Source organism: Notothenia rossii (genome assembly GCF_949606895.1).
Source record: "Notothenia rossii genome assembly, chromosome: 6".
Classification (NCBI taxonomy): Eukaryota; Metazoa; Chordata; class Actinopteri; order Perciformes; family Nototheniidae; genus Notothenia; species Notothenia rossii.
Window position 1 is genome coordinate 5,747,296 of NC_136909.1, and position 27,939 is coordinate 5,775,234.

Genomic DNA, 27,939 nt, shown 5'->3' on the forward strand with positions numbered 1-27,939 from the left:
ATCTGTCTATAAATGTCAAATATCACTTGTTTTGCATCAATCTTGATACAGGGTACTTATTATATGTTGTACTTTGGATTCCTAAAGCTTTTAGTCTACTAACCCATCATCCAAGGTTAGTTTTCATTATAAGTAAAACATATGTTTTGGACGGACACTATAATTTACAGTTTTTTACCATGTTCACTCTGAATTTTCTTTAAAATAAAAAACATCTATATTGATTCTGACTTTTCTACATCCAACTCACAGGTTTATCATTACTTTGAAAAAAAATATTATTAATTTAACCCTTTTAGAAGATAAGTTATGGTCATTTGTTCTGGGAATGTCATTTTCGAGCCTGAAACCTGAAAAACAGGCTTGGGGCCTAACAGGTTAAACATATTCTCCACTTATGTTGATAAAGATGGACTTCATTTAAGTCTTATATGAATGTTGTGAAACAATGTTAATCCAGTCAGACAGAATTTTCTCATATGTGAACTTTCATAAGACATTCATTGTCCTCTCCATCAGGTTCTCTTTCCATGTGTGCATCTGAGCTGCTGATTGGAGGCTCTGCATCTCTGTTATCCTCAGTATGAATGTCATTAAGCTGTGACGACTGACGACCAACACACTTGTGTCTTTTGAAATCACTACGACATTGAAATCTTTTGTCACAAACATTGCAGCTGTATATTTCCTCTCCTGTGTGGACTCTCATGTGTTTTCTTAAACCTCCACTTTGTGAAAAAGCTTTCTGACAGACTGAGCAGCTGTGTGGTTTCACTCCTGTGTGGACTCTCATGTGTGTCTTTAAATGTGTTCTCTGTGAAAAAGGTTTCTTACAGACTGAGCATCTGTATGGTTTCTCTCCTGTGTGGACTCTCATGTGTTTTCTTAAACCTCCACTTTGTGAAAAAGCTTTCTGACAGACTGAGCAGCTGTGTGGTTTCACTCCTGTGTGGACACTCATGTGTATCTTTAAATTTCTATTCTGTGAAAAAGCTTTCTTACAGACTGAGCAGCTGTGTGGTTTATCTCCTGTGTGGACACTCATGTGTATCTTTAAATTTCTATTCTGTGAAAAAGCTTTCTTACAGACTGAGCAGCTGTGTGGTTTCTCTCCTGTGTGGACTCTCATGTGTGTCTTTAAATTTCTATTATGTGAAAAAGCTTTCTTACAGACTGAGCATCTGTATGGTTTCTCTCCTGTGTGGATTCTCATGTGGTCCTTTACATTTTCTCTCTGTGAAAAAGGTTTCTTACAGACTGAGCATCTGTATGGTTTCTCTCCTGTGTGGATTCTCATGTGTTTTTTTAAAGTTTCATTCACTGCAAAAGATTTGGCACAAACTGAGCAGCTAAAGGGTTTCTCTCGTGTGTGTACTCTCATGTGTCGCTGAACATGACTTCTATATGTAAAAGATTTTGTACACACAGAGCAGCCAAATTGTTTCTTTACAGCACTACGGCTTGAATCACTGACAGATTCTTGTCTATTTTTCAGTGAGGTTGAGTCTGTCACAGGTTCTCTGGTCTCCTTCCAATCAGCACTGTCTTCAATGTCAGGTTCAGATGAGTCTCCAGATTCAGGTTCAGAAGAGTCTCCAGTGTTGTCCTCAGTCTTTGGTTGTAAACTACTTTCTGGAACTGAGTTCCTGGCAGGTTCTGGTCCTCGACAGTCATCTCCATCAGCTTCTGTTTCCATGTGTTCAGTTTGTCTTTGATGAGGCTGTGAGGACTGAGGTTTCTCTTTATCATATTCACTCTTCACAGGGTCAGGAGTGAAAGTGGACTTGATGATATCAGCCTCTTCCAGCTCCTGAAGCTGCTGTCTCTCCTGACTGATCCTGAGTTCCTCCTGTTCTTGCTTAATGTATCGGGGGGACTCTGGGTCCTCCTGGTCCAGACTGGTGCTCCACTCCTGCTGGTCAGGGAGAAGCTCTTCTTTAACCACCACCAGCAGCTGTACGTCTGCAGGAAACAGGAAACACACAGTCAGAAAAAACTGTGAAGTGTTAGCATTGAAAAATCGAATCATCATTAAAATGGGAGACATTTTGCAGCCCTAATTAATGCACTGTATTTGGGATCATTCACAGCTACACTACGCCTCTAGAATGGTAATACTCTATTACAAATAAAAAATCCTACATTTAAACCTTATTTAAAGTGGACCTATGCTATATTTGAAAACACCTCATACTACTCATACCCTCTATTCCAGCTTTGTTCCAAAAAGGCTGATTCTGCTTTAAATGGAATAGCTGCTGCTAGCCACGCCCCTTTGTAGCGTCATGTAGCTTTCCCCTGCTAAGAGAGTTTTCTACTTGGAGAAACTCAACTAAACGCTGCTGTAATTAAATGTCATATTATGTTCCAAACCACTTCAAGCATTATTTCTGAAACAGTATGAAGCTCAAACATTTCTCTCTCGCAGGGTTTACCGCAAGGACATTATGTTACACATATTCTCTCCAGTACAGCGTTAGCTCTGACGGCCCTTCCACACAGCAGCTTTAAAAAAATCTTGAAAATCTTGGAGCTGGGCGTGACTGAAAGCTTGGGGATTTTTTGCGCAACGCGACCAACAACCAGTCACATGAATCTCCCGCCCCCGACATACAAAGCAATAAACCCCGGTTCTTCTCCACTCAGAACATTTGCAGAAAGGAGTATGACATTGTGTGCATTAATGTGATGCATATAGTCTATGATGTGGCAGAGGTAAAGTGTCAGCGGGAAGGGCTATGATGAACATTTATAAGATTAATGTCTATGGTGCTATTTTATGCTACATTCCATGCTGGCTAAAGATACTGTCTATGCTTGCTAGCAATGTTTAAACGAAGTAAACTGGATATAAACTCCCCAAACAGTCGAAAACCTACCAGTTTCACCCACTGTCTCTGCCACCTCCCTCCATGCCTGGTTCCTCCGGTTTGTATCCCGGTAAATTATTATCGACTGGTCGTAAAGAACCGGGTGATTTGCTACCGTAATTTCTCGTTTGGAATATGAGGAAATGAACTGCGGTATGTCTCTCCCAGCTGAAGCCTGACTGCCTCTGACGGTCTCTGACTGCCAATATCGGGTTGGTGTGTCAGGGGCTTTAGACTGCTGCAGTGCTCACATGAACCAAAACAGAAAATAAGTGGCGGGGACTAGTGTTGCACTGTGCACAGATACTAGAAAGGTATCGCTATACCCTGCCGTTAAAAACGTTATGATTCCTCCATTTAATTAGAATCGGTACTTTAACCTGTTAAGAATGACATTGTTTAATAGGAGCAGTATTTCCTGATTGTGTTCAGCGCTCTGCCTCCACTCCCTGCAGCCGATGTCAGCCGCTCTAAGCTCCTTGTTTGAGATTATGCTGCTACTTTAGTTCATACGTATTCTTGTGTTAAACTTTCCTGTTGGCTCCCAGACCGTAGACGATGAAAACAAGGGATGACTCTCTGCAGTCTACCAGGGCCGAAGCAACAAACTTTGGGTTTAATAACCCACTTTTCAATAAGGCAGACAGGTGAGTTCTTCTTTGGGAGCCCGTTGCACTTATTAAGGTCTTTGTTACAGATCTAACTTTGAAGACACTCGACAGACCTATTTTGCTGCTGCTTCGTTCACTTCAAAACACTCTCGCTCTCTCTACCATGCACACACACACATGCGCGCCACCCCACCCAACATTTATGCTTAAACTTGCTTGAAAATTACAATAAAAAAAAAAAAAAGTGAAACAGGATTTGATATGTTTTACGAGACATAAGGGCAGGAATTCAGAGGGAAAGGAGCAATTTTTAGCTCTGCTCTTAAAAACGGCTTTTTTTTAAGGTCATACGTCATATTACATCACAAAGGGGACACATCTCCGCTCTCTGACCGCGGGAATAGTTAGTAGTTGCGTTGAGCAGTTGTGTTTAGCGGTTGTGTTTTAGTGAGCTGGTATTTTTCGGTAGTTTTACATTGTATTTCACCATTTGTAATCATGGTGCAGTATTGTGTTTGTGCAGGTTGCACAAATACCAGCCTGTCAGGACATCAAGTCCACTATTTCCCTAACAGGAAAAGAAAGCTAGCTAGCTTCCGGTCCTGGGTTCGTTTTGTGCAGACAAAGAGACGGGACTTCAATGCTGCGTCTGTGACGAAAAACGCGGTCGTTTGTGGCGCTCATTTTCGACCGGAGGATTATGAGTCAAGTGATGTGAGGGAGTGCAGTATGGGATATCGAAGCCAGGACCGTGTGAGGCTGATAGCTAGTGTGGATCCGTCAATACACACAGCTTGTTTATCAGCTCCGGCAGCAGCAGCAGCAGCAGCAGCAGCAGCAGCAGCAGCAGCAGCAGCAGCAGCAGCAGCAGCAGCAGCTTCACTGCTCTCTCTCTCCCCTCCGGTACAGCTCCGAAGGTAGTGTGGAGTTGCATTAGGTAACGTTTATCAGGAAACCGTATTACATCTCTCTCCCCCCCTTCACTGCTCTCTCTCTCCCCTCCGGTACAGCACCGTAACGTAGTGTGGATTTGCATTAGGTAACGCGAGATACGGCTGATACTTGCGCATTAGTTTCTGTTATGGATCAGTATCAACAGTCCTGCCAGTAACGATACTATATTATCAATGCTACTTTAGTTATAGCCTGATATATGATAGCTAACTTTACAATATTGTGATGTGACGTTAGCTAACATTCTTTAGCTAACGCCGGTCACTCACCGAGGTTGCTGACCAGTTCTCCACTGGTTCTCCTCACACCACAGCTCAATTTCTCTCCGATGGCCGTTATTTCTTCTAATCCTTGGCTGCTCCTGGTCTCTTGGACGCCAAGCAGGCTCATAATTATAAGGTTGTGGTCCGTCATATGCATTTGAATATACATGTTCAACTTCTTCTCTGTCTTCTCTGTCGAAACTAGCATTGGGATCCATGTTTATTAATACGTTACACCGGCCGCTCTACCCCTTGTGTCCCCCCCGTGTTACGTCACACGCGGGAGGTCACGTGGGGAGGCTTTTTTGATGCGGAAGTAAAAATGTCTTACAAAAACGACGCCAGATGTCACTGTAGTGTATATTTATGTATATTTTTGGGAAAATCTAGTGTATACATCATTTTCCTACACATTTATTCACAGGTGTCTTTAACCTGGAAGTTGCTCTTTAAAGGGATAGCGATCTGACTCGACATGACCCTAATATCATAACTCTTGCCATTTTACCTTGAATGCCATTGCTTTAATTAATTTTATTTATTGTTCTCATTGTTCAAAAGTTTGTGTTATGACTGAAAAAAATGTCCAGGTTTGAAATAAAGCACAATAATGACATTTAAGACGGTTTCCCCTTTTTTAAGAAAAGTATCAAAAAAGTATGGAAATCGTAATTATTGACTTGGTATCGAAACAAAAATGTTGGTATCGTGACAACACTAGTGGGGACAGAAACATGGAGAAAGGTAACAAACTCTTACATGGATATTTGTAATTAGTCCAGGCGGCAGAGTTGATAGAACCAGAGTTATGTGTAACCACCATAAAGTTGAATTTCCTTATCACTGGACTCGGAGGCTAACTTGTTTTCTATAGCAAACTAGATAAAACGTGAATGCCCTGGCAGTGGCAAATAGATTTGGTTTTATATTTGATTAGATTAATGTTTTTTGAGATTTACAAGAAATATTTGAAATGCTACTCTGTAAAGGGAATAGGCCTACTATTGTTCAAAATAACCTTATTTGTTTAAAATAAAAGTGTGCAATACACTACTTTGAATTCATTATTGAATTTTGTGCATAACAATGCAATTAATCACAGAACATGATTTGATTAATCATGATTCAAATGTGTAATCGTTGCCCAGCACTAATAAATAGTCTTAAGTGTAACCTAAGAGTTTAAACTTTTGTTAATTAAGAGTAGAGGGAACATACCTTCTCTGTGTATCCGAAGCTGAGGCTGTAAAACAGCGTCCAGTAGTTTCTGGAGTCTCTCGTTCTTCTCTTTGGAAAAAGACAGCTTCTCCTCGAGCTCTGCTATCGTTTTTTCAAACATGGCAAATATCTCTTCAGTAGCAGCAGTGAGTCCCTGCTTCTTAAACGACAGCAGCTTTTGGACTTTACTCATGTTTACTAGATCACCTTTTCCTGCAAACTCCGTTAAACACACCGTTTCTCTCTCCATCAAACTCTCAATCTGACTAGTGTTGCTAACGTGTTTCCAGCTATGCTAAGCTAGCTCCTATAGTCCGAGGTAAACGCTCCAGAAAAAAGAGCACAGAGTCCATTCAGAGGTTTATCCAGATACACAGATGATGGATCAGTGGAGCTGGAGCTCACACACACTTTCTCAGGAACACACACACAGAGAGAGAGAGAGAGAGAGAGAGAGAGAGAGAGAGAACCGTAGCGATGAGACGCAACATGGATCCAGATCCAGGTTAGAAAGAACTTCTTCTTCTTCTTCTTCTTCTTCTTCTTCTTTTCTTTAATGGCGAATCGCTTCCACTTGGAGCATATATCGCCACCTACTGTTTAGTTATTAAATGTTCATACTAAATCCTTGTCCTCAGACCAGTGCTTTTGAGGAATTTGAAGATCAGCTTGTTTGCTTCATTTCTTGATTTACTTTCAAATATTGCCTTGAAATCCATGTCCTTGATGTTGAGTTGTTCCAGTGCAGTTTTCAGAATGAATCTTTGTCTGTTATAGTCCGGGCAGCTAAAAAATACATGATGTATTGTCTCTGGTTGTTGGCAACCATCACAATTGCCATTTGGATGTTTTCCAATCAGATGCAGTGATGAGTTTAGTCCAGAGTGTCCCAATTTTATCCTGCTGTTGATGCTCTGCTCTCTTCTACTACTCCCCCAAGTGCTTCCTGTTCCTACTTCCCTTTGTATCTGATATAAATGTCTTCCTTTGGTGTTACTGTCCCATAGTTTTTGCCATTGTTGCTTGATAACCACTTTAGTAAAAGATTTGACTTCTGCTCTACTGATGGGTACCATAATATCAATCTGGTTTGCTTTCAAACCACATTTTGCCAGTTGATCCACTACTTCATTCCCTCTAATGCCCACATGCGCTGGAACCCACACAAATTGAACAACAATTCCCAGATGAACTAACCTAAACATGCTTTGTAAAATTTCATGTAAAATATCCTGACGACATTCTGAAGAGAAGTTGTTTATACTCTCCAGAGCTGCACTGGAGTCAGAGCAAATCACCACTCGCATTGGCTGTATTTCCTCTACCCACTGAAGTGCTAGAGAGATAGCCATCATCTCTACTGTATATACTGCAATGTGATCACTTGTACGCTTTCCCACTTTGACTTTTAACTCAGGAACATAAAATGCACAACTCGTTAGACCATTTTCTGGATTTTTGGATCCATCAGTAAATATTTTTATAAAGTGTCCATATTGTTCATGTAGAACGGTGTTCACATAAGCCTGTACATTGAATTTGTTTTTCATTGAATGTACCCGTTTCAATAGTGATAAATCTACTATAGGTTGAGGTAGCAACCATGGTGGAACAGCTGATAACAACACCGTCGGACTAATATTCCATTCTTTAACTTTGAATTCCTTACATATTTCCGAAACACAAAAACAAAAACTTTCTTTTTTTATTTTGTTACTTTCGCAACTTGTTTGTAGAGTTTGTTTAGTAGGGTGAGTATCTTTATGACCCTGTAGATTTGCCCAGTAATTAACAATTAACTGCTTTCTCCTCAAAGAAATAGGTACTTCTCCGACCTCTACCTGAAGTGCCGACACTGGTGTAGATCTTACTGCCCCACAGCATATCCTTAGTGCTTGTGCCTGGACTCTATCTAATTTTTGAAGAGAAGAGTATGCAGCTGACCCATACACTATTAGTCCGTATTCTATGGCTGATCTAATTAAGGCCGTGTATACGTTCCTCAAAGCAGCTTTATCAGCCCCCCACTTAGTGCCTGCCAAGCACCTCATAACATTTAAAACCCTTTTACATTTATCTACGACTTTATCAATGTGAGTACTCCATGTGACTCTCTCGTCCAACCATATTCCCAGAAATTTAAATGTCTTCACTTTCTTTAGATCTTGTCCATAAAGTTTTAACCTAACCTCCTCACCTATCCTTTTCCTCGTAAAAAATAAAGTTTCAGTTTTTTCCACCGACAATCTAAACCCCCATGTCAGAGACCAGCTTTCAATTTCCCTAATGGCTTCCTGAATCTTAGCTACAAAATATTTTACATTTCTGCCCCTTTTCCAAATAGCTCCATCATCTGCAAAAAGTGACTTACCAATATCAGATCCTACTTGTGTATATATATCATTGATCATGATAGAAAATAAAAGAGGACTGATGACACTCCCCTGCGGGGTTCCATTTTCAACTTCATGCCTTCGAGAATATGACTTGCCAACTCGGACTCTGATGGCACGGCCAAACAAAAAATCCATAATCCAATTGTATACATTACCTCCCAGACCCATAATGTCCAGTTTTATTAATAATCCTTCCTTCCACATCATATCGTAAGCTTTTTCCACATCAAAGAATACAGCTACAACACACTCCTTGTTCGCTTGGGCTTTCCTGACTTCAGACTCCAGGCACAGCAGTGGATCTAAAGTACTCCGCCCTCTTCTAAACCCACTCTGATAAGGAGTCATTAGAAGAACTTCTTCTTTTTCTTCTCTCGGTTTTTGGCGGATTGCAAACAACTTTAAAGGTGCATACCGCCACCTACTGTACATGAGTGTGAATCATCATATCATTCCATCTCTTAACTCATGGACGTATATATCTATGATTTAATCAAAACATAAATAAATCAACAACAAAACATAAAATAAATAAAACAAAACAAAATAAAAATCTATGATCTTTCCTGACCTAATGTTAAATTATTTGTCCTACTCCATTTCACTCAGAAAGGTAAACACTGCCTTTCTGGTAGCTCTTACTCCTTTCCTTTTGTTCCCAAAATACCAACCACACTCCATTCACTCTCTGCCTCTATAACTTTAGACTTTAGTTTTTCTCTTTCAGCTTTATAGATGTCACAATGTAACAAGATATGTTCTACATTGTCTTTAACTCCACAGTTCCCACACTTGTCATTGGCGTACCATTCAATGTGATTTATTCTGAGTCTAGCTATCATGATTTCCTCCCTTCTGTTTCTTTCTTTATAAATATTCATTGTAATTGTCTTTTGAACTTTGTGATAGTCTTTGCCTTTCTGGTCTTTCTCCCACCTTTTCTGCCAGATCTCCATCCCTTTTTTCTTAATTACTGCTTTTCCTTCTCCTTTTCCAAGTTGAACTGGTAATGTTATTTCCTTTTTTATTGCACTTTTTGCTAATTTATCAGCACTCTCGTTCCCTTTTACCCCCTCATGTGCAGGCGTCCAGCAGAACTGAAGATCTATACCGCCTATGTGAAGTCTTAACAGGCTATGATTAAGTTCTATGAGAGGAAAGGCCTCTCAATTCTCTAATTTCCCCTACTCGACTCCTATCCTCGTGACTTAGTCCCGCCCACAGGAGATGCGAGCGGAGGAGTCGAGGAGGGGAACCGAGGAGAGAGGAGGGGAAGCAGCAGGCGGTTAGAGAAATGAGAAGTCCTCTCCTCTGAGCGGTCACTTTAAAGAGACGTCCATTAATGATGACAGGAGGCACAGCAGCACTCTGTCTGATGGACAGATGTGTTCATGACGACTTATATATTTACTTTTAATTCATTCACAGTGCGGTATAATGAGACAATAACAGGCTACATATGCGGACATATACACACACATATATTTATATAAATATACAATTTCAGAATCAAACAAGTACGAGAGCACTCTCATAATAACGACAACACAATCAGAGACTGGATATAAGCTGCTGTGTCGTTTATTGCACCTCAAACATTAAAACAAAGAGCTCTGTGGCTTCAGGCTTGATCGCCATTCCAATGACAGTTTTATTGTTTGCGGTGCAATAAACGACACAGCATGTTATTGGGTTATGGTTCGGGTTAGGGTTAAATAAATGGCAAAGATATGTAGAAAAAAAACTCATTTAAGATACGTTCATAACAAACGTAACGTGGGAGTATCATATGCACGCAAAAACGGACGTTTGCGTATCTATTGCACACCTTTGCAAAGTCGTGTCATTTGTACGCAGACTGAAGCAGGGTCGGCTCTAGAACAAATCGAATGGGGGGGCAATCATTTACCAAGGGTTGGCACACACTGCCGTCAACAACCAACACACAAACACCAACGCAACTTCAATTTCAAAAAAACAAACATGCTGTAAAGTCTATTGTCTTTCACACACATTGCTGGGGTGTAGTGCTATAGCGAGGCGAAGTCCCTCCCCTTCCGGGAGCCTCCATGGGACCCCGGAAGCGGAACATTATACATTGAAGTCAATGGAGAGAGAAAAGTTATCTTTTGATCCCGTTTGAATTGTGCCACGAATGACACATATGATGTTTGTCAATCTTAAACAATCATTTCCATGTAAAAAAAAGTCACAGTTTGTCGTAAAACTGTTGAAATATAAGACTATGAAACATACGCAACTAGAAAGACTACAAATCCCAAATCGTATTCTGGGTCGCGTAAGTGATGTCGTCATAGGTGATAATGCTCCAAGACTGGTGGTTGCGACTCGCAATTAAAGCAAAGAAGAAGAAGAAGATCTCATAACTGATTTATTCCCTACAATAAATATAAGAGATTGCTCCAATAAATTCACTTTTACAAGATGCCTGTGTGCTTTGTACCAGGTTGTAATCACAAAAGTGATCATACCACTTTGATCGTTCTATCGCTTCCCGTCTGGTGAAAGGACCAGGACCAAACATATCAGGTAATATACATGTTTTGCATGGAACATAGTCAAGTTAGCTACATCGCTAGTAGCGAGCACTTTAGTTAGCATTACATTACATTACTTAGCCTTGTCATTTGTATTAGCCTTAACATGAAGTAAACCAAAAATGTTAAACAGTAAGAGTAGTCATGATGGTAAGTATTTTGTGAAACATTTGAAGAGTAGCCTATCGCCCCCTCCACCAGGGGCCAAGGGGGCGGGAGGTAGGCTAACGCCACATTAGCATCGGGGATCTTTTCTACTTCATGCTATCTGCACAAATGGTTAACATTGACCATTAAAAGATCAGGCAGTTCAGGGAGAGTCGAAGGAAGGAAGGAAGGCAGGCAGCTTTGCATGACATTCTTCTGGACGTGTTTGATTGTGATGATAGTGAGAGTGAGTCAATTTGTTTGATGGAAAGACAGTAGTTGAGTGATTACTGAGAGAAAATTATTAAAAGAGATAATTATTCAGTGTTGTTACTTTAAAGTGTTGTTACTGACCTTTTTCTCTTTTATTTTCTTTACCTCACCTGTAACTGCTGAGACCCTGAGGAACAAGCACACTGGACTGACCTGCTCTGGCAACCTGATTTCCACTGTACGTAATAGTATTTGGTTATGGTATATTATTTATATACATCAAAGGCACAATGCACCCCCCAGAGACACACATGTATTGAGTGTGATATTTTGCATTGGTCATGTGAAATCATCTTTACACACTAGAAAACTGTAGGAGCGGCAACTTGTTTTGAAATTGAATTTGTAATATCCGATAATAAAGTTGATCTGTTTTCTTTATTCTTCTCTCTTCCCAGCTCCATCCATCACCATTCTCTGTTCCTGCCAGGTCCTGCTTGCTAATCAATGCTCATATTTTTTTTACACAATTACAAATAAAGTCAATGTATTGTATGACATGAAGTTGTGCTTCATTCTGAGTCAATAATAAATTCATTCTGCCTTCAACTGCAAAATTATTGTGGACTGGACCGACATCCATGCAGCTGCCCCCCCCCCCCCCGTAAGATGAACCAAGCAAAGCTGACACTCAACATACAGCTGTGCTCTTAAGTTTACATGAAGAATTTGTGAACTAATGGTAATAACAGGTTTAAATGATTATTAGTAATTAATTATATAATTTTCTCATCGTAGATGAGCAGACAGGGAGCCAGATGAGAAAAGCAGAATATGCAGCTGCCATTTTCCACATGGAAAAGAGAAAGGGCCAAGTGTATTTGAGTGGACAAAAGAGAAATCCCAAATACGAAAAATAAAATTATACAATTTACAGATATGTATACAAATAAATATATATCCTATATACACCATGTATAATGATGGTGTATGATGTAGAAGGAAGTTTGGTAGATAACAAGTAAATATAGAGTTACATACAGATCCATGTTACAGCAAAAGATGGAATAACTAAGAAGTACGCAGTATAATAATAATTACATGCAACTATTAAATAACTGCTCAGCATCTCCCCCACAATCCCAATCTGCTGTGTCCTGTTTTCCTCCGCTCTGCATAACACCCCATCACACATACGAAACACAACGCCGAGTCCGAGGGTGTTAAAAGTATGTTTATTTAAATGTCCTCCTCTCTACTGGCCAACACAGGGAGCATATGCTGGGTGTATAATTGTTCCAGGAGGAGGAGATTTCCATGCCATGCAGGGTCTTTGGGGATGGGGATGATGATCGCCTCCTTCGTGGTCCACAGTAGCAGAGACTCCGGTCTGTGATGTGCAGCTGTTATATAATATACAATACATTTTTTTGAAAAACATTTGATCAAAAAAAAAGGATTTGGTCAGGATCTAGAGTCAGTGTGTAGTTTATTAATTAATCAATGCTCTCCACATTAGGAAAACACATACCAGTGTACCAGAGGGAGTCACACACAGCTGTGCCTAGATAACCAAACAAATTTACAAGATAACCAAAATCCTTGAATCTACACACAGCAAATAAACTCAAATGACACGAGATGTAAAAAGGAGATCACACATATAGTCGATATAAAACTGTCCGCTTCAATCTGAAGAGCAACTAAAACAAAACACGGGAGTATATCTTGTTCTTGTGAACACTAATGTTATCCACAGCATACACAGAGACCACAAAGTTCTTAAGGAGAAAACTTGTTGCTAAAACAAAACACGTTAGTGTACCTTGTTAGCTAATGTTAGCTAGCTGATATTAACGTTAAACATTGCACTCATATTACTCAATGAAACCTTGTAAAGCCGGTCCCGCATGCTGGCTCTTACAGAACCGCTCCCTTTCGTGTATGTACAGCTCTCAACATGCCCAGACTTGTAGTGATTTTAACCTCGTTTTATACTTTTTCGCCTCTTTCTGAAAGAAACAGGTGAAATTTGCTAACGTGACGGCCATCTTTGTGATGGTGACGCGTATTGTGCGAGACCAGAGACCTGTAGTTAAATGAGCGGTTTCAAACAAAAAAATTAGTAACTTCACAGTTTTACGACACATTTTTATTTTTTTGACTTGCAAAATGTTCTTTTAATTTGACAAACATCATATGTGTCATTCGTGGCACAATTCAAACGGGATCGAAAGATGACTTTTCTCTCTCCATTGACTTCAATGTATAATTTTCCGCTTCGGGGTCCCATGTGTCGGAAGTAGATGGGCGGGACTTCGCCTCTCTATACCGGTATAGCCTAGTCAGCGCCCCTAGTTACACCAATCAGCGTGCGATTACCGTACAGCCAATCACAATGCGTGACATCATTGGTAAGCGACGGACCCCAAACACATATGGTAGGGCGAACACATATGATACTGACACAGGCACGAAACACATTACCAGTAGAAATACATTGCTTTTAAAATCGTTCTCTGTGACACAAAAAAAGGGGGATAATCGTGTTGGTGAACACGAATCAATAGATTAAATGTTGTGACTATAACACGAAATGCCGTGAGAGTGGGTTGGGCCATCTGCTGACATTGGAGTTGATATATGGAAACGCTAGCAACTTAGTTAGCCCAGTTAGCACTGTGTCAATGGCTTAGCAGCCCCAAAAACGTTTACCCATTTAAACAGTTGTGGTCGATACCTTGTTTGTTTTAAACATCATAAATACACAAACAACAATGCGTACTTACAGGTTGTGTACCCGAATCTCCCGCTGGTCCAAACAAAGTAGGAACAGCATCGTCCTTCAGTGTCCTACGCTGTGCATATCCGGCATGAATCGCTGCAATGTTTGCGAAGCTTTGGTCCGTGAAATGCCGTGCACACATTATAATACCGGCTCGAACATCAGAAGGAACAGTGTTAACAAGAAATGTCAAGCACTGACTTCGTCGTGGTTCTGCCCTCGGTAATGCATACATTGAAGATTTCCCCTCACAAGACAGGAAACAGACCCTCGTTGGCATGACTGGATACAGTTTTGAACTGAACCTGAGCTTCCAACAGTATATATGTTCGGCTGGCAGAGGCTGCGGCCATAGCTCTGGGCGTGGCTACTGGGTATCCCTACGTCACGATACCCAGGAAGAAAACATTGGAAAATTAGAAATTTCGAACGAGGCGTTCTGGGGCAGCATAGACAGGTCTTTTCTGTGTTAGAGTTTTACTCACTACAGGGTGTACTTTGAGGTTTTTTGACTCTGCAGACCGTTTACATGCAGAAAAACCTTCATAACACACAAGGGGACGGGTAATAACCGGAAAAGCATGACATGAGAGCTTTAAATTCAATGAGGCCCAGTGTGAGTATAATGTGAAAATGTGAAAAATGTTCAAGTTTATTGAAATGGTAAAACACAGTGGAATATTTTCTTTTTAAAGACAGAAACTTAAGAAATTATTAAGGTGAAGCTTTATCTATGTGAAGATGATAAAGGACTGTTTATTTACCAGATCATCCCCTCAAACAGGTTGTGAATGATGAGGTGAGACTGAGTCACCACGATCAGCAGAGTCACATAAGTCCAACCAAACTGTGGAGACAAAACATCATTAGGAAAATATGTATACAATCATTTGTCTGACAATCAACCCATTACAGGACTGTCTCAGAAAATTAGAATATTGTGATAAAGTTCTTTATTTTCTGTAATGCAATTAAAAAAACAAAAATGTCATACATTCTGGATTCATTACAAATCAACTGAAATATTGCAAGCCTTTTATTATTTTAATATTGCTGATTATGGCATACAGCTTAAGAAAACTCAAATATCCTATCTCTAAATATTAGAATATCATGAAAAAGTATACTAGTAGGGTGTTCAACGAATCACTTGAATCGTCTAATTAACTCGAAACACCTGCAAGGGTTTCCTGAGCCTTGAAAAACATTCAGCTTGGTTCAGTAAACTAAATCACAAGTATGGGGAAGACTGCTGATCTGACTGCTGTCCAGAGGACCGTCATTGACACCCTCCATCAGGAGGGTAAGACACAAAAAGAAATTTCTCAAAGAGCAAGCTGTTCACAGAGTGCAGTTTCAAAGCACATCCACAAAAAGTCTGTTGGAAGGGGGAAATGTGGCAGGAAACGCTGCACAACCAAGAGAGATGACCGCAGCCTTAACAGCATTGTGAAGAAGAGTCGCTTCCAGAATTTGGGGGAGCTTCAAAGACAGTGGACTGAAGCTGGAGTCCAGGTATCAAAAGTCACTGTTCACAGACGTGTCCGGGAAATGGGCTACAATAGCCGTATTCCCATGGTCAAGCCACTTCTGAACTCAAGACAACGGAAGAGGCGTCTGACTTGGGCTAAGGAAAAGAAGCACTGGACAGTTGCACAGTGGTCCAAAGTCCTCTTTTCAGACGAAAGCAAGTTTTGTATTTCATTTGGAAGTCAAGGCGCCAGAGTCTGGAGAAAGGCTGGAGAGGAGCAAAATCCAAGTTGCTTGAAATCCAGTGTGAAGTTCCCACAGTCAGCGATGGTTTGGGGAGCCATGTCAGCTGCTGGTGTTGGTCCACTGTGTTTCATCAAGCCCAGAGTAAATGCAGCTGTGTACCAAGAGATTTTAGAGCACTACATGCTTCCGTCTGCTGAAAAGCTCTATGGAGATGAGGAATTCATTTTCCAGCATGATCTGGCACCTGCCCACAGTGCCAAAACCACCAGTAACTGGTGTACTGACCATGGCATTACTGTCCTCGATTGGCCTGCAAATTCCCCTGACCTGAACCCCATAGAGAATATGTGGGGTATTGTGAAGAAGAAGCTGAAAGACACCAGACCCAACAATGCTAATGAGCTAAAGGCCGCTATTGAAGCATCCTGGGCATCCATAACACCTCAGCAATGCCACAGGCTGATTGCCTCCATGCCACGCCGCATTGATGCAGTAATCCGTGCAAAAGGATTCCCAACCAAGTACTGAGTGCATTAATGGACATTTTCAAATGTTTGATTGTGTTTTGCTGTTATAAATCTTTTTTTTTTACTTGGTCTGAGGAACTATTCTAATTTTTTGAGATAGGATTTTTGAGTTTTCTTAAGCTGTATGCCATAATCAGCAATATTAAAATAATAAAAGGCTTGCAATATTTCAGTTGATTTGTAATGAATCCAGAATGTATGACATTTTTGTTTTTTTAATTGCATTACAGAAAATAAAGAACTTTATCACAATATTCTAATTTTCTGAGATAGTCCTGTATATTCGTGACTAAGGGTCCTTGTTCCAAATATGTATTGATAGATTTGATTTGATTACTGCCACTAAAGATAATAAACAAGGTGACACAGAGGAACATTTATGGCTGTGAAAGACTTGAGCTGTGTTTATAAACGTTTACATCTGCAGTGTAACTTCCAGTCAGAGTTTTCAAGTGTGTAAAGATGATTTCACATGACCTATGCAAAATATCACACTCAATACATGTATGTCTATATGGGGTGCAGCTCTGGGGGGGTGCATTGTGCCTTTTATGTATCTAAATAATATACCATAACCAAATACGTACAGTGGAAAACAGGTTGCCAGAGCAGGTCAGTCCAGTGTGCATGTTCCTCAAGGTCTCAGCAGTTACAGGGGAGGCAAAGAAAATAAAAGAGAAAAGGGTCAGTAACAACACTTTAAAGTAACAACACTTGAAACACTTTGAATAAATTATCTCTTTGAATATTTTTCTCTCAGTAATCACTCAACTACTGTACTGTCTTGCCAAAAAGCAGAATGACTCACCCTCGCTATCATCACAATGAAACACGTCCTGAAGAATGTCATGCAAAGCTGCCTGCCTGCCTGACTTCGACTCTCCCTGAACTGCCTGATATTTTTTATTTTCAATGTTAACCATTTGTGCAGATAGCATGAAGTAGAAAAAAGATTTCCGATGTAGCCTACATTAGCATCGGCACCCGCCCTGGAGACCCCGGTGGAGGGTGTACCCGGGATTAAACGGTGTGTTATAGAATTATCACACCGGTGTGACAGTACTCTTCTCAAAATACTTACCATCTAGCACTCCTTTCAGACGAGACATAACCACGTGAAGACACGTTACGCTCGTGTTGTGTTCAAGGAACCTGTCCTTGGCCAGGAAAAACAGGCACTCACTTATTTAATTATTTTGCGATCTAGATTTCTTCTTTTGTGAAGTGAGAAGTTGTCCGTCCGTCAGATTATTAAACAAGAAATAGCCGAGTCAAGGGGTCAAAGAAATGAACATTTGTGATTATTAGTGAATCGGTTGCAGGTGGGTGAAATCAGGCTTAGGGAGTAACGTATTAAATGTAACGGTATTGGGTAGTCCGGATACAAAATAGGCAAATGTATTCCCTTACAGTTACAGAAGCAAAAACAATCAGATAACAGGTTCATTTATGTAAAACAGGACTCATTAACAGGACAGCAATGATAAAAAAAACATTTAGAGATAAAGAACAAAACATCAAATCATCCTATATCTCTATATGGAAACTTGGAGCCCTTAATCCAATATAAAATGGTTCATCAACAGTCAGTGGTTAACGTATAAATCAGTATGACAAAAACATTAACCTGTTAAGCCCCAAGGTCCCCCGTCGGCGGGTTCTTTTTTCACGACACTGTGTCTCAGGGGATCTTAATATTTAAGAACCTATTATTGTGTTATACCAGATTAACGGGAATAATTTCAGCTAACTGATGACACAAACCATTTTTACCAAAACAAAACACAAGTCTCATAAGAAGCATCTAAATGACCCCTGAGCGAAAAATGCTAACCTATTACTGCGCCGATAATCACTCCTAGCTCCCTTATTACTTATCCTAGGTGCACATCCAGCACATCGTTTATGATTGCAAGGAGACACAGAATCTAACGGTGCCCATCTCAACACTGAAAGATACAAACTCGCGACGTTATCAACAAACACGTACATCAAAACAAGTGGCGCTAGGTAGCCCACAACGCTAACATGGCTTACCTTCGTATTTGTCTGGTCTAAACTGGTCTTCAATGGCATTAAAACAATAAAAACGATGCTGTAGTTAATCCATAGGTTAATATAAAAATGTGGCTGCGTCCCCTTTGAAATGTTCTGATAATCCATGAGCAATAAAACAGCTTTTCAGTTGCTTTATATCAGAGCAGGGATATTTCTCCCCTCTGCTGCAAGCTAACATACGCAGAGACGCCACCTTTTTTTAACATGAGTGTATGCGGGACGATTTCCCTTGGATTATATTGGCTCTAACGGTCAGAAAGAGATGTCACATGTCAAAATCGAACAAGGGGGGCCAGAGATATGGAAAATCCACCCAAATGGCCCCAGAAGAGGTTTGTTTTTGCTAAATCTGTCTATAAATGTCAAATATCACTTGTTTTGCATCAATCTTGATACAGGGTACTTATTATATGTTGTACTTTGGATTCCTAAAGCTTTTAGTCTACTAACCCATCATCCAAGGTTAGTTTTCATTATAAGTAAAACATATGTTTTGGACGGACACTATAATTTAGTTTTTTACCATGTTCACTCTGAATTGTCAGAAACATCTATATTGATTCTGACTTTTCTACATCCAACTCACAGGTTTATCATTACTTTGAGAAAAAATATTATTAATTTAACCCTTTTAGAAGATAAGTTATGGTCATTTGTTCTGGGAATGTCATTTTCGAGCCTGAAACCTGAAAAACAGGCTTGGGGCCTAACAGGTTAAACATATTCTCCACTTATGTTGATAAAGATGGACTTCATTTAAGTCTTATATGAATGTTGTGAAACAATGTTAATCCAGTTAGACAGAATTTTCTCATATGTGAACTTTCATAAGACATTCATTGTCCTCTCCATCAGGTTCTCTTTCCATGTGTGCATCTGAGCTGCTGATTGGAGGCTCTGCATCTCTGTTATCCTCAGTATGAATGTCATTAAGCTGTGACGACTGACGACCAACACACTTGTGTCTTTTGAAATCACTACGACATTGAAATCTTTTGTCACAAACATTGCAGCTGTATATTTCCTCTCCTGTGTGGACTCTCATGTGTTTTCTTAAACCTCCACTTTGTGAAAAAGCTTTCTGACAGACTGAGCAGCTGTGTGGTTTCACTCCTGTGTGGACTCTCATGTGTGTCTTTAAATGTTCTCTCTGTGAAAAAGGTTTCTTACAGACTGAGCATCTGTATGGTTTCTCTCCTGTGTGGACTCTCATGTGTTTTCTTAAACCTCTACTTTGTGAAAAAGCTTTCTGACAGACTGAGCAGCTGTGTGGTTTCACTCCTGTGTGGATTCCCATGTGTTCCTTTAAATTTCTATTCTGTGAAAAAGCTTTCTTACAGACTGAGCAGCTGTGTGGTTTATCTCCTGTGTGGACTCTCATGTGTATCTTTAAATTTCTATTCTGTGAAAAAGCTTTCTTACAGACTGAGCAGCTGTGTGGTTTCTCTCCTGTGTGGACTCTCATGTGTGCCTTTAAATTTCTATTATGTGAAAAAGCTTTCTTACAGACTGAGCATCTGTATGGTTTCTCTCCTGTGTGGATTCTCATGTGGTCCTTTACATTTTCTCTCTGTGAAAAAGGTTTCTTACAGACTGAGCATCTGTATGGTTTCTCTCCTGTGTGGATTCTCATGTGTTTTTTTAAAGTGTCATTCACTGCAAAAGATTTGGCACAAACTGAGCAGCTAAAGGGTTTATCTCGTGTGTGTACTCTCATGTGTCGCTGAACATGACTTCTATATGTATAAGATTTTGAACACACAGAGCAGCCAAATTGTTTCTTTACAGCACTACGGCTTGAATCACTGACAGATTCTTGTCTATTTTTCAGTGAGGTTGAGTCTGTCACAGGTTCTCTGGTCTCCTTCCAATCAGCACTGTCTTCAGTGTCAGGTTCAGATGAGTCTCCAGTGTTGTCCTCAGTCTTTGGTTGTAAACTGCTTTCTGGAACTGAGTTCCTGGCAGGTTCTGGTCCTCGACAGTCATCTCCATCAGCTTCTGTTTCCATGTGTTCAGTTTGTCTTTGATGAGGCTGTGAGGACTGAGGTTTCTCTTTATCATCTTCACTCTTCACAGGGTCAGGAGTGAAAGTGGACTTGATGATATCAGCCTCTTCCAGCTCCTGAAGCTGCTCTCCCTCCTGACTGATCCTGAGTTCCTCCTGTTCTTGCTTAATGTATCGGGGGGACTCTGGGTCCTCCTGGTCCAGACTGATGCTCCACTCCTGCTGGTCAGGGAGAAGCTCTTCTTTAACCACCACCAGCAGCTGTACGTCTGCAGGAAACAGGAAACACACAGTCAGGAAAAACTGTGAAGTGTTAGCATTGAAAAATCGAATCATCATTAAAATGGGAGACATTTTGCAGCCCTAATTAATGCACTGTATTTGGGATCATTCACAGCTACACTACGCCTCTAGAATGGTAATACTCTATTACAAATAAAAAATCCTACATTTAAACCTTATTTAAAGTGGACCTATTATGCTATATTTGAAAACACCTCATACTACTCATACCCTCTATTCCAGCTTTGTTCCAAAAAGGCTGATTCTGCTTTAAATGGAATAGCTGCTGCTAGCCACGCCCCTTTGTAGCGTCATGTAGCTTTCCCCTGCTAAGAGAGTTTTCCACTTGGAGAAACTCAACTAAACGCTGCTGTAATTAAATGTCATATTATGTTCCAAACCACTTCAAGCATTATTTCTGAAACAGTATGAAGCTCAAACATTTCTCTCACGCAGGGTTTACCGCAAGGACATTATGTTACACATATTCTCTCCAGTACAGCGTTAGCTCTGACGGCCCTTCCACACAGCAGCTTTAAAAAAATCTTGAAAATCTTGGAGCTGGGCGTGACTGAAAGCTTGGGGATTTTTTGCGCAACGCGACCAACAACCAGTCACATGAATCTCCCGCCCCCGACATACAAAGCAATAAACCCCGGTTCTTCTCAACTCAGAACATTTGCAGAAAGGAGTATGACATTGTGTGCATTAATGTGATGCATATAGTCTATGATGTGGCAGAGGTAAAGTGTCAGCGGGAAGGGCTATGATGAACATTTATAAGATTAATGTCTATGGTGCTATTTTATGCTACATTCCATGCTGGCTAAAGATACTGTCTATGCTTGCTAGCAATGTTTAAACGAAGTAAACTGGATATAAAATCCCCAAACAGTCGAAAACCTACCAGTTTCACCCACTGTCTCTGCCACCTCCCTCCATGCCTGGTTCCTCCGGTTTGTATCCCGGTAAATTATTATCGACTGGTCATAAAGAACCGGGTGATTTGCTACCGTAATTTCTCGTTTGGAATATGAGGAAATGAACTGCGGTATGTCTCTCCCAGCTTACACGTGGTTTGATTGGCTAGCGCTTGAACTGTCAGATTTGCATAAACGGGATTTGATTGGCTGAGGCTTCCACCTCAGCTTCAAAAGTTGAACATTGCTCAACTTTTGAATCCTGAAAATCCTGGAAATCTTCGCTTTGCTTCCCCACAATGCAGTTTGGCGAAAAGCGAGGCAAAGTGACGTCACCCCATTCAAAGTGAATGGGCAGAGAAGCGTTGGAAGATTTTTTTAAAGCTGCTGTGTGGACGGGCCGTGAGTGTTAGCGATGCTTGCTAATGTAAACACAGACAATATTACTCCCAAAACATGCAGCGCATTGTTTGTGATACAGCACATAGCTTGACATGTTCTTTCTTAAGTGTTTACCACTAGAACAGTCCCATTATATGTATAATATATATAACAACTTTACTCTAAGTACCTCCTGCAGACATCCTGCTGAATCCACAGACACACAGCCGCGAGAGGGGATTCAGCTAGACGACTGTATACAAAGACGATAGGTTGGGACCAGGGTTTCTGTTAGCCGGTAATTACCGGTTTTTAGCTGGTCAAATTTATAAAAAAACGGTAAATTCAAAACCTGCCGGTCAAAATGTGCGGTAATAATTCGGGATGCTCCGATTGATTGACCGCCGATCATTAACGGCCGATATTCACTCTTAATAGTTTGGTCGGTGCTCTCTATAAAGGCCGATCAGGAGAGCTGGATCTGATCGATATGGACATAAACGCGAGTGAAGTATAACCGGACAAGAGAGAGGGATCAGAGATCCGATCAGCTGCTGAGTTTGAGGGAGACACACAGCTCTACATGATCACCTGAAGCCGGACTGCCTCTGACGGTCTCTGACTGCCAAAATCGGGTTGGTGTGTCAGGGGCTTTAGACTGCTGCAGTGCTCACATGAACCAAAACAGAAAATAAGTGGCGGGGACTAGTGTTGCACTGTGCACAGATACTAGAAAGGTATCGCTATAACCTGCCGTTAAAAACGTTATGATTCCTCCGTTTAATTAGAATCGGTACTTTAACCTGTTTAGAATGACATTGTTTAATAGGAGCAGTATTTCCTGATTGTGTTCAGCGCTCTGCCTCCACTCCCTGCAGCCGATGTCAGCCGCTCTAAGCTCCTTGTTTGAGATGATGCTGCTACTTTAGTTCATACGTATTCTTGTGTTAAACTTTCCTGTTGGCTCCCAGACCGTAGACGATGAAAACAAGGGATGACTCTCTGCAGTCTAACAGAGCCGAAGCAACAAACTTTGGGTTTAATAACCCACTTTTCAATAAGGCAGACAGGTGAGCTCTTCTTTGGGAGCCCGTTGCACTTATTAAGGTCTTTGTTACAGATCTAACTTTGAAGACACTGGACAGACCTATTTTGCTGCTGCTTCGTTCACTTCAAAACACTCTCGCTCTCTCTACCATGCACACACACACATGCGCGCCACCCCACCCAACATTTATGCTTAAACTTGCTTGAAAATTACAATAAAAAAAAAAAAAAGTGAAACAGGATTTGATATGTTTTACGAGACATAAGGGCAGGAATTCAGAAGGAAAGGAGCAATTTTTAGCTCTGCTCTTAAAAACGGCTTTTTTGTAAGGTCATACGTCATATTACATCACAAAGGGGACACATCTCCGCTCTCTGACCGCGGGAATAGTTAGTAGTTGCGTTGAGCAGTTGTGTTTAGCGGTTGTGTTTTAGTGAGCTGGTATTTTTCGGTAGTTTTACATTGTATTTCACCATTTGTAATCATGGTGCAGTATTGTGTTTGTGCAGGTTGCACAAATACCAGCCTGTCAGGACATCAAGTCCACTATTTCCCTAACAGGAAAAGAAAGCTAGCTAGCTTCCGGTCCTGGGTTCGTTTTGTGCAGACAAAGAGACGGGACTTCAATGCTGCGTCTGTGACGAAAAACGCGGTCGTTTGTGGCGCTCATTTTCGACCGGAGGATTATGAGTCAAGTGATGTGAGGGAGTGCAGTATGGGATATCGAAGCCAGGACCGTGTGAGGCTGATAGCTAGTGTGGATCCGTCAATACACACAGCTTGTTTATCAGCTCCGGCAGCAGCAGCAGCAGCAGCAGCAGCAGCAGCAGCAGCTTCACTGCTCTCTCTCTCCCCTCCGGTACAGCTCCGAAGGTAGTGTGGAGTTGCATTAGGTAACGTTTATCAGGAAACCGTATTACATCTCTCTCCCCCCCTTCACTGCTCTCTCTCTCCCCTCCGGTACAGCACCGTAACGTAGTGTGGATTTGCATTAGGTAACGCGAGATACGGCTGATACTTGCGCATTAGTTTCTGTTATGGATCAGTATCAACAGTCCTGCCAGTAACGATACTATATTATCAATGCTACTTTAGTTATAGCCTGATATATGATAGCTAACTTTACAATATTGTGATGTGACGTTAGCTAACATTCTTTAGCTAACGCCGGTCACTCACCGAGGTTGCTGACCAGTTCTCCACTGGTTCTCCTCACACCACAGCTCAATTTCTCTCCGATGGCCGTTATTTCTTCTAATCCTTGGCTGCTCCTGGTCTCTTGGACGCCAAGCAGGCTCATAATTATAAGGTTGTGGTCCGTCATATGCATTTGAATATACATGTTCAACTTCTTCTCTGTCTTCTCTGTCGAAACTAGCATTGGGATCCATGTTTATTAATACGTTACACCGGCCGCTCTACCCCTTGTGTCCCCCCCGTGTTACGTCACACGCGGGAGGTCACGTGGGGAGGCTTTTTTGATGCGGAAGTAAAAATGTCTTACAAAAACGACGCCAGATGTCACTGTAGTGTATATTTATGTATATTTTTGGGAAAATCTAGTGTATACATCATTTTCCTACACATTTATTCACAGGTGTCTTTAACCTGGAAGTTGCTCTTTAAAGGGATAGCGATCTGACTCGACATGACCCTAATATCATAACTCTTGCCATTTTACCTTGAATGCCATTGCTTTAATTAATTTTATTTATTGTTCTCATTGTTCAAAAGTTTGTGTTATGACTGAAAAAAATGTCCAGGTTTGAAATAAAGCACAATAATGACATTTAAGACGGTTTCCCCTTTTTTAAGAAAAGTATCAAAAAAGTATGGAAATCGTAATTATTGACTTGGTATCGAAACAAAAATGTTGGTATCGTGACAACACTAGTGGGGACAGAAACATGGAGAAAGGTAACAAACTCTTACATGGATATTTGTAATTAGTCCAGGCGGCAGAGTTGATAGAACCAGAGTTATGTGTAACCACCATAAAGTTGAATTTCCTTATCACTGGACTCGGAGGCTAACTTGTTTTCTATAGCAAACTAGATAAAACGTGAATGCCCTGGCAGTGGCAAATAGCTTTGGTTTTATATTTGATTAGATTAATGTTTTTTGAGATTTACAAGAAATATTTGAAATGCTACTCTGTAAAGGGAATAGGCCTACTATTGTTCAAAATAACCTTATTTGTTTAAAATAAAAGTGTGCAATACACTACTTTGAATTCATTATTGAATTTTGTGCATAACAATGCAATTAATCACAGAACATGATTTGATTAATCATGATTCAAATGTGTAATCGTTGCCCAGCACTAATAAATAGTCTTAAGTGTTACCTAAGAGTTTAAACTTTTGTTAATTAAGAGTAGAGGGAACATACCTTCTCTGTGTATCCGAAGCTGAGGCTGTAAAACAGCGTCCAGTAGTTTCTGGAGTCTCTCGTTCTTCTCTTTGGAAAAAGACAGCTTCTCCTCGAGCTCTGCTATCGTTTTTTCAAACATGGCAAATATCTCTTCAGTAGCAGCAGTGAGTCCCTGCTTCTTAAACGACAGCAGCTTTTGGACTTTACTCATGTTTACTAGATCACCTTTTCCTGCAAACTCCGTTAAACACACCGTTTCTCTCTCCATCAAACTCTCAATCTGACTAGTGTTGCTAACGTGTTTCCAGCTATGCTAAGCTAGCTCCTATAGTCCGAGGTAAACGCTCCAGAAAAAAGAGCACAGAGTCCATTCAGAGGTTTATCCAGATACACAGATGATGGATCAGTGGAGCTGGAGCTCACACACACTTTCTCAGGAACACACACACAGAGAGAGAGAGAGAGAGAGAGAGAGAGAGAGAGAGAGAGAGAGAGAGAGAGAGAGAGAGAACCGTAGCGATGAGACGCAACATGGATCCAGATCCAGGTTAGAAAGAACTTCTTCTTCTTCTTCTTCTTCTTCTTCTTCTTCTTCTTTTATTTAATGGCGAATCGCTTCCACTTGGAGCATATATCGCCACCTACTGTTTAGTTATTAAATGTTCATACTAAATCCTTGTCCTCAGACCAGTGCTTTTGAGGAATTTGAAGATCAGCTTGTTTGCTTCATTTCTTGATTTACTTTCAAATATTGCCTTGAAATCCATGTCCTTGATGTTGAGTTGTTCCAGTGCAGTTTTCAGAATGAATCTTTGTCTGTTATAGTCCGGGCAGCTAAAAAATACATGATGTATTGTCTCTGGTTGTTGGCAACCATCACAATTGCCATTTGGATGTTTTCCAATCAGATGCAGTGATGAGTTTAGTCCAGAGTGTCCCAATTTTATCCTGCTGTTGATGCTCTGCTCTCTTCTACTACTCCCCCAAGTGCTTCCTGTTCCTACTTCCCTTTGTATCTGATATAAATGTCTTCCTTTGGTGTTACTGTCCCATAGTTTTTGCCATTGTTGCTTGATAACCACTTTAGTAAAAGATTTGACTTCTGCTCTACTGATGGGTACCATAATATCAATCTGGTTTGCTTTCAAACCACATTTTGCCAGTTGATCCACTACTTCATTCCCTCTAATGCCCACATGCGCTGGAACCCACACAAATTGAACAACAATTCCCAGATGAACTAACCTAAACATGCTTTGTAAAATTTCATGTAAAATATCCTGACGACATTCTGAAGAGAAGTTGTTTATACTCTCCAGAGCTGCACTGGAGTCAGAGCAAATGACCACTCGCATTGGCTGTATTTCCTCTACCCACTGAAGTGCTAGAGAGATAGCCATCATCTCTACTGTATATACTGCAATGTGATCACTTGTACGCTTTCCCACTTTGACTTTTAACTCAGGAACATAAAATGCACAACTCGTTAGACCATTTTCTGGATTTTTGGATCCATCAGTAAATATTTTTATAAAGTGCCCATATTGTTCATGTAGCACAGTGTTCACATAAGCCTGTACATTGAATTTGTTTTTCATTGAATGTACCCGTTTCAATAGTGATAAATCTACTATAGGTTGAGGTAGCAACCAAGGTGGAACAGCTGATAACAACACCGTCGGACTAATATTCCATTCTTTAACTTTGAATTCCTTACATATTTCCGAAACACAAAAACAAAAACTTTCTTTTTTTATTTTGTTACTTTCGCAACTTGTTTGTAGAGTTTGTTTAGTAGGGTGAGTATCTTTATGACCCTGTAGATTTGCCCAGTAATTAACAATTAACTGCTTTCTCCTCAAAGAAATAGGTACTTCTCCGACCTCTACCTGAAGTGCCGACACTGGTGTAGATCTTACTGCCCCACAGCATATCCTTAGTGCTTGTGCCTGGACTCTATCTAATTTTTGAAGAGAAGAGTATGCAGCTGACCCATACACTATTAGTCCGTATTCTATGGCTGATCTAATTAAGGCCGTGTATTCGTTCCTCAAAGCAGCTTTATCAGCCCCCCCCTTAGTGCCTGCCAAGCACCTCATAACATTTAAAACCCTTTTACATTTATCTACGACTTTATCAATGTGAGTACTCCATGTGACTCTCTCGTCCAACCATATTCCCAGAAATTTAAATGTCTTCACTTTCTTTAGATCTTGTCCATAAAGTTTTAACCTAACCTCCTCACCTATCCTTTTCCTCGTAAAAAATAAAGTTTCAGTTTTTTCCACCGACAATCTAAACCCCCATGTCAGAGACCAGCTTTCAATTTCCCTAATGGCTTCCTGAATCTTAGCTACAATATATTTTACATTTCTGCCCCTTTTCCAAATAGCTCCATCATCTGCAAAAAGTGACTTACCAATATCAGATCCTACTTGTGTATATATATCATTGATCATGATAGAAAATAAAAGAGGACTGATGACACTCCCCTGCGGGGTTCCATTTTCAACTTCATGCCTTCGAGAATATGACTTGCCAACTCGGACTCTGATGGCACGGCCAAACAAAAAATCCATAATCCAATTGTATACATTACCTCCCAGACCCATAA

At 40.6% G+C, this 27,939-nt stretch overlaps 2 protein-coding genes and 1 long non-coding RNA gene across 3 annotated transcripts; 1 reads left to right on the top strand and 2 right to left on the bottom strand.

Annotated features, from left to right (window-relative positions):
- Positions 1 to 298: 298 nt before the first annotated feature.
- On the bottom strand, positions 299 to 6,432 carry LOC307045191 (uncharacterized protein). The gene is made up of 2 exons (XM_079690727.1): positions 5,917 to 6,432; positions 299 to 1,962 (listed from the first exon to the last, which is right to left on the bottom strand). The coding sequence occupies exons 1-2, from the start codon at positions 6,164 to 6,166 to the stop codon at positions 476 to 478; spliced, it is 1,737 nt and encodes a 578-aa protein (XP_079546853.1). The 5' UTR covers positions 6,167 to 6,432; the 3' UTR covers positions 299 to 475.
- Positions 6,433 to 10,692: 4,260 nt separating this feature from the next.
- Positions 10,693 to 11,839, top strand: LOC307042175. The gene is made up of 2 exons (XR_013809035.1): positions 10,693 to 11,468; positions 11,689 to 11,839. It is a non-coding gene; the product is annotated as an uncharacterized lncRNA (long non-coding RNA).
- Positions 11,840 to 17,572: 5,733 nt separating this feature from the next.
- LOC307045132 (uncharacterized protein) lies at positions 17,573 to 25,821 on the bottom strand. Its single transcript, XM_079690668.1, has 2 exons — positions 25,344 to 25,821; positions 17,573 to 20,590 (listed from the first exon to the last, which is right to left on the bottom strand). The coding sequence occupies exons 1-2, from the start codon at positions 25,591 to 25,593 to the stop codon at positions 19,128 to 19,130; spliced, it is 1,713 nt and encodes a 570-aa protein (XP_079546794.1). The 5' UTR covers positions 25,594 to 25,821; the 3' UTR covers positions 17,573 to 19,127.
- Positions 25,822 to 27,939: the final 2,118 nt, after the last annotated feature.

Excerpts from the sequence above, each read along its gene's own strand:
- LOC307045191 (XM_079690727.1), bottom strand. The coding sequence starts at position 6,166 with ATGGAGAGAGAAACGGTGTGTTTAACGGAGTTTGCAGGAAAAGGTGAT. Across the intron at positions 1,963-5,916 it reads GCTTCGGATACACAGAGAAG|ACGTACAGCTGCTGGTGGTG; the intron begins GTATGTTCCCTC and ends TGTTTCCTGCAG.
- LOC307045132 (XM_079690668.1), bottom strand. The coding sequence starts at position 25,593 with ATGGAGAGAGAAACGGTGTGTTTAACGGAGTTTGCAGGAAAAGGTGAT. Across the intron at positions 20,591-25,343 it reads GCTTCGGATACACAGAGAAG|ACGTACAGCTGCTGGTGGTG; the intron begins GTATGTTCCCTC and ends TGTTTCCTGCAG.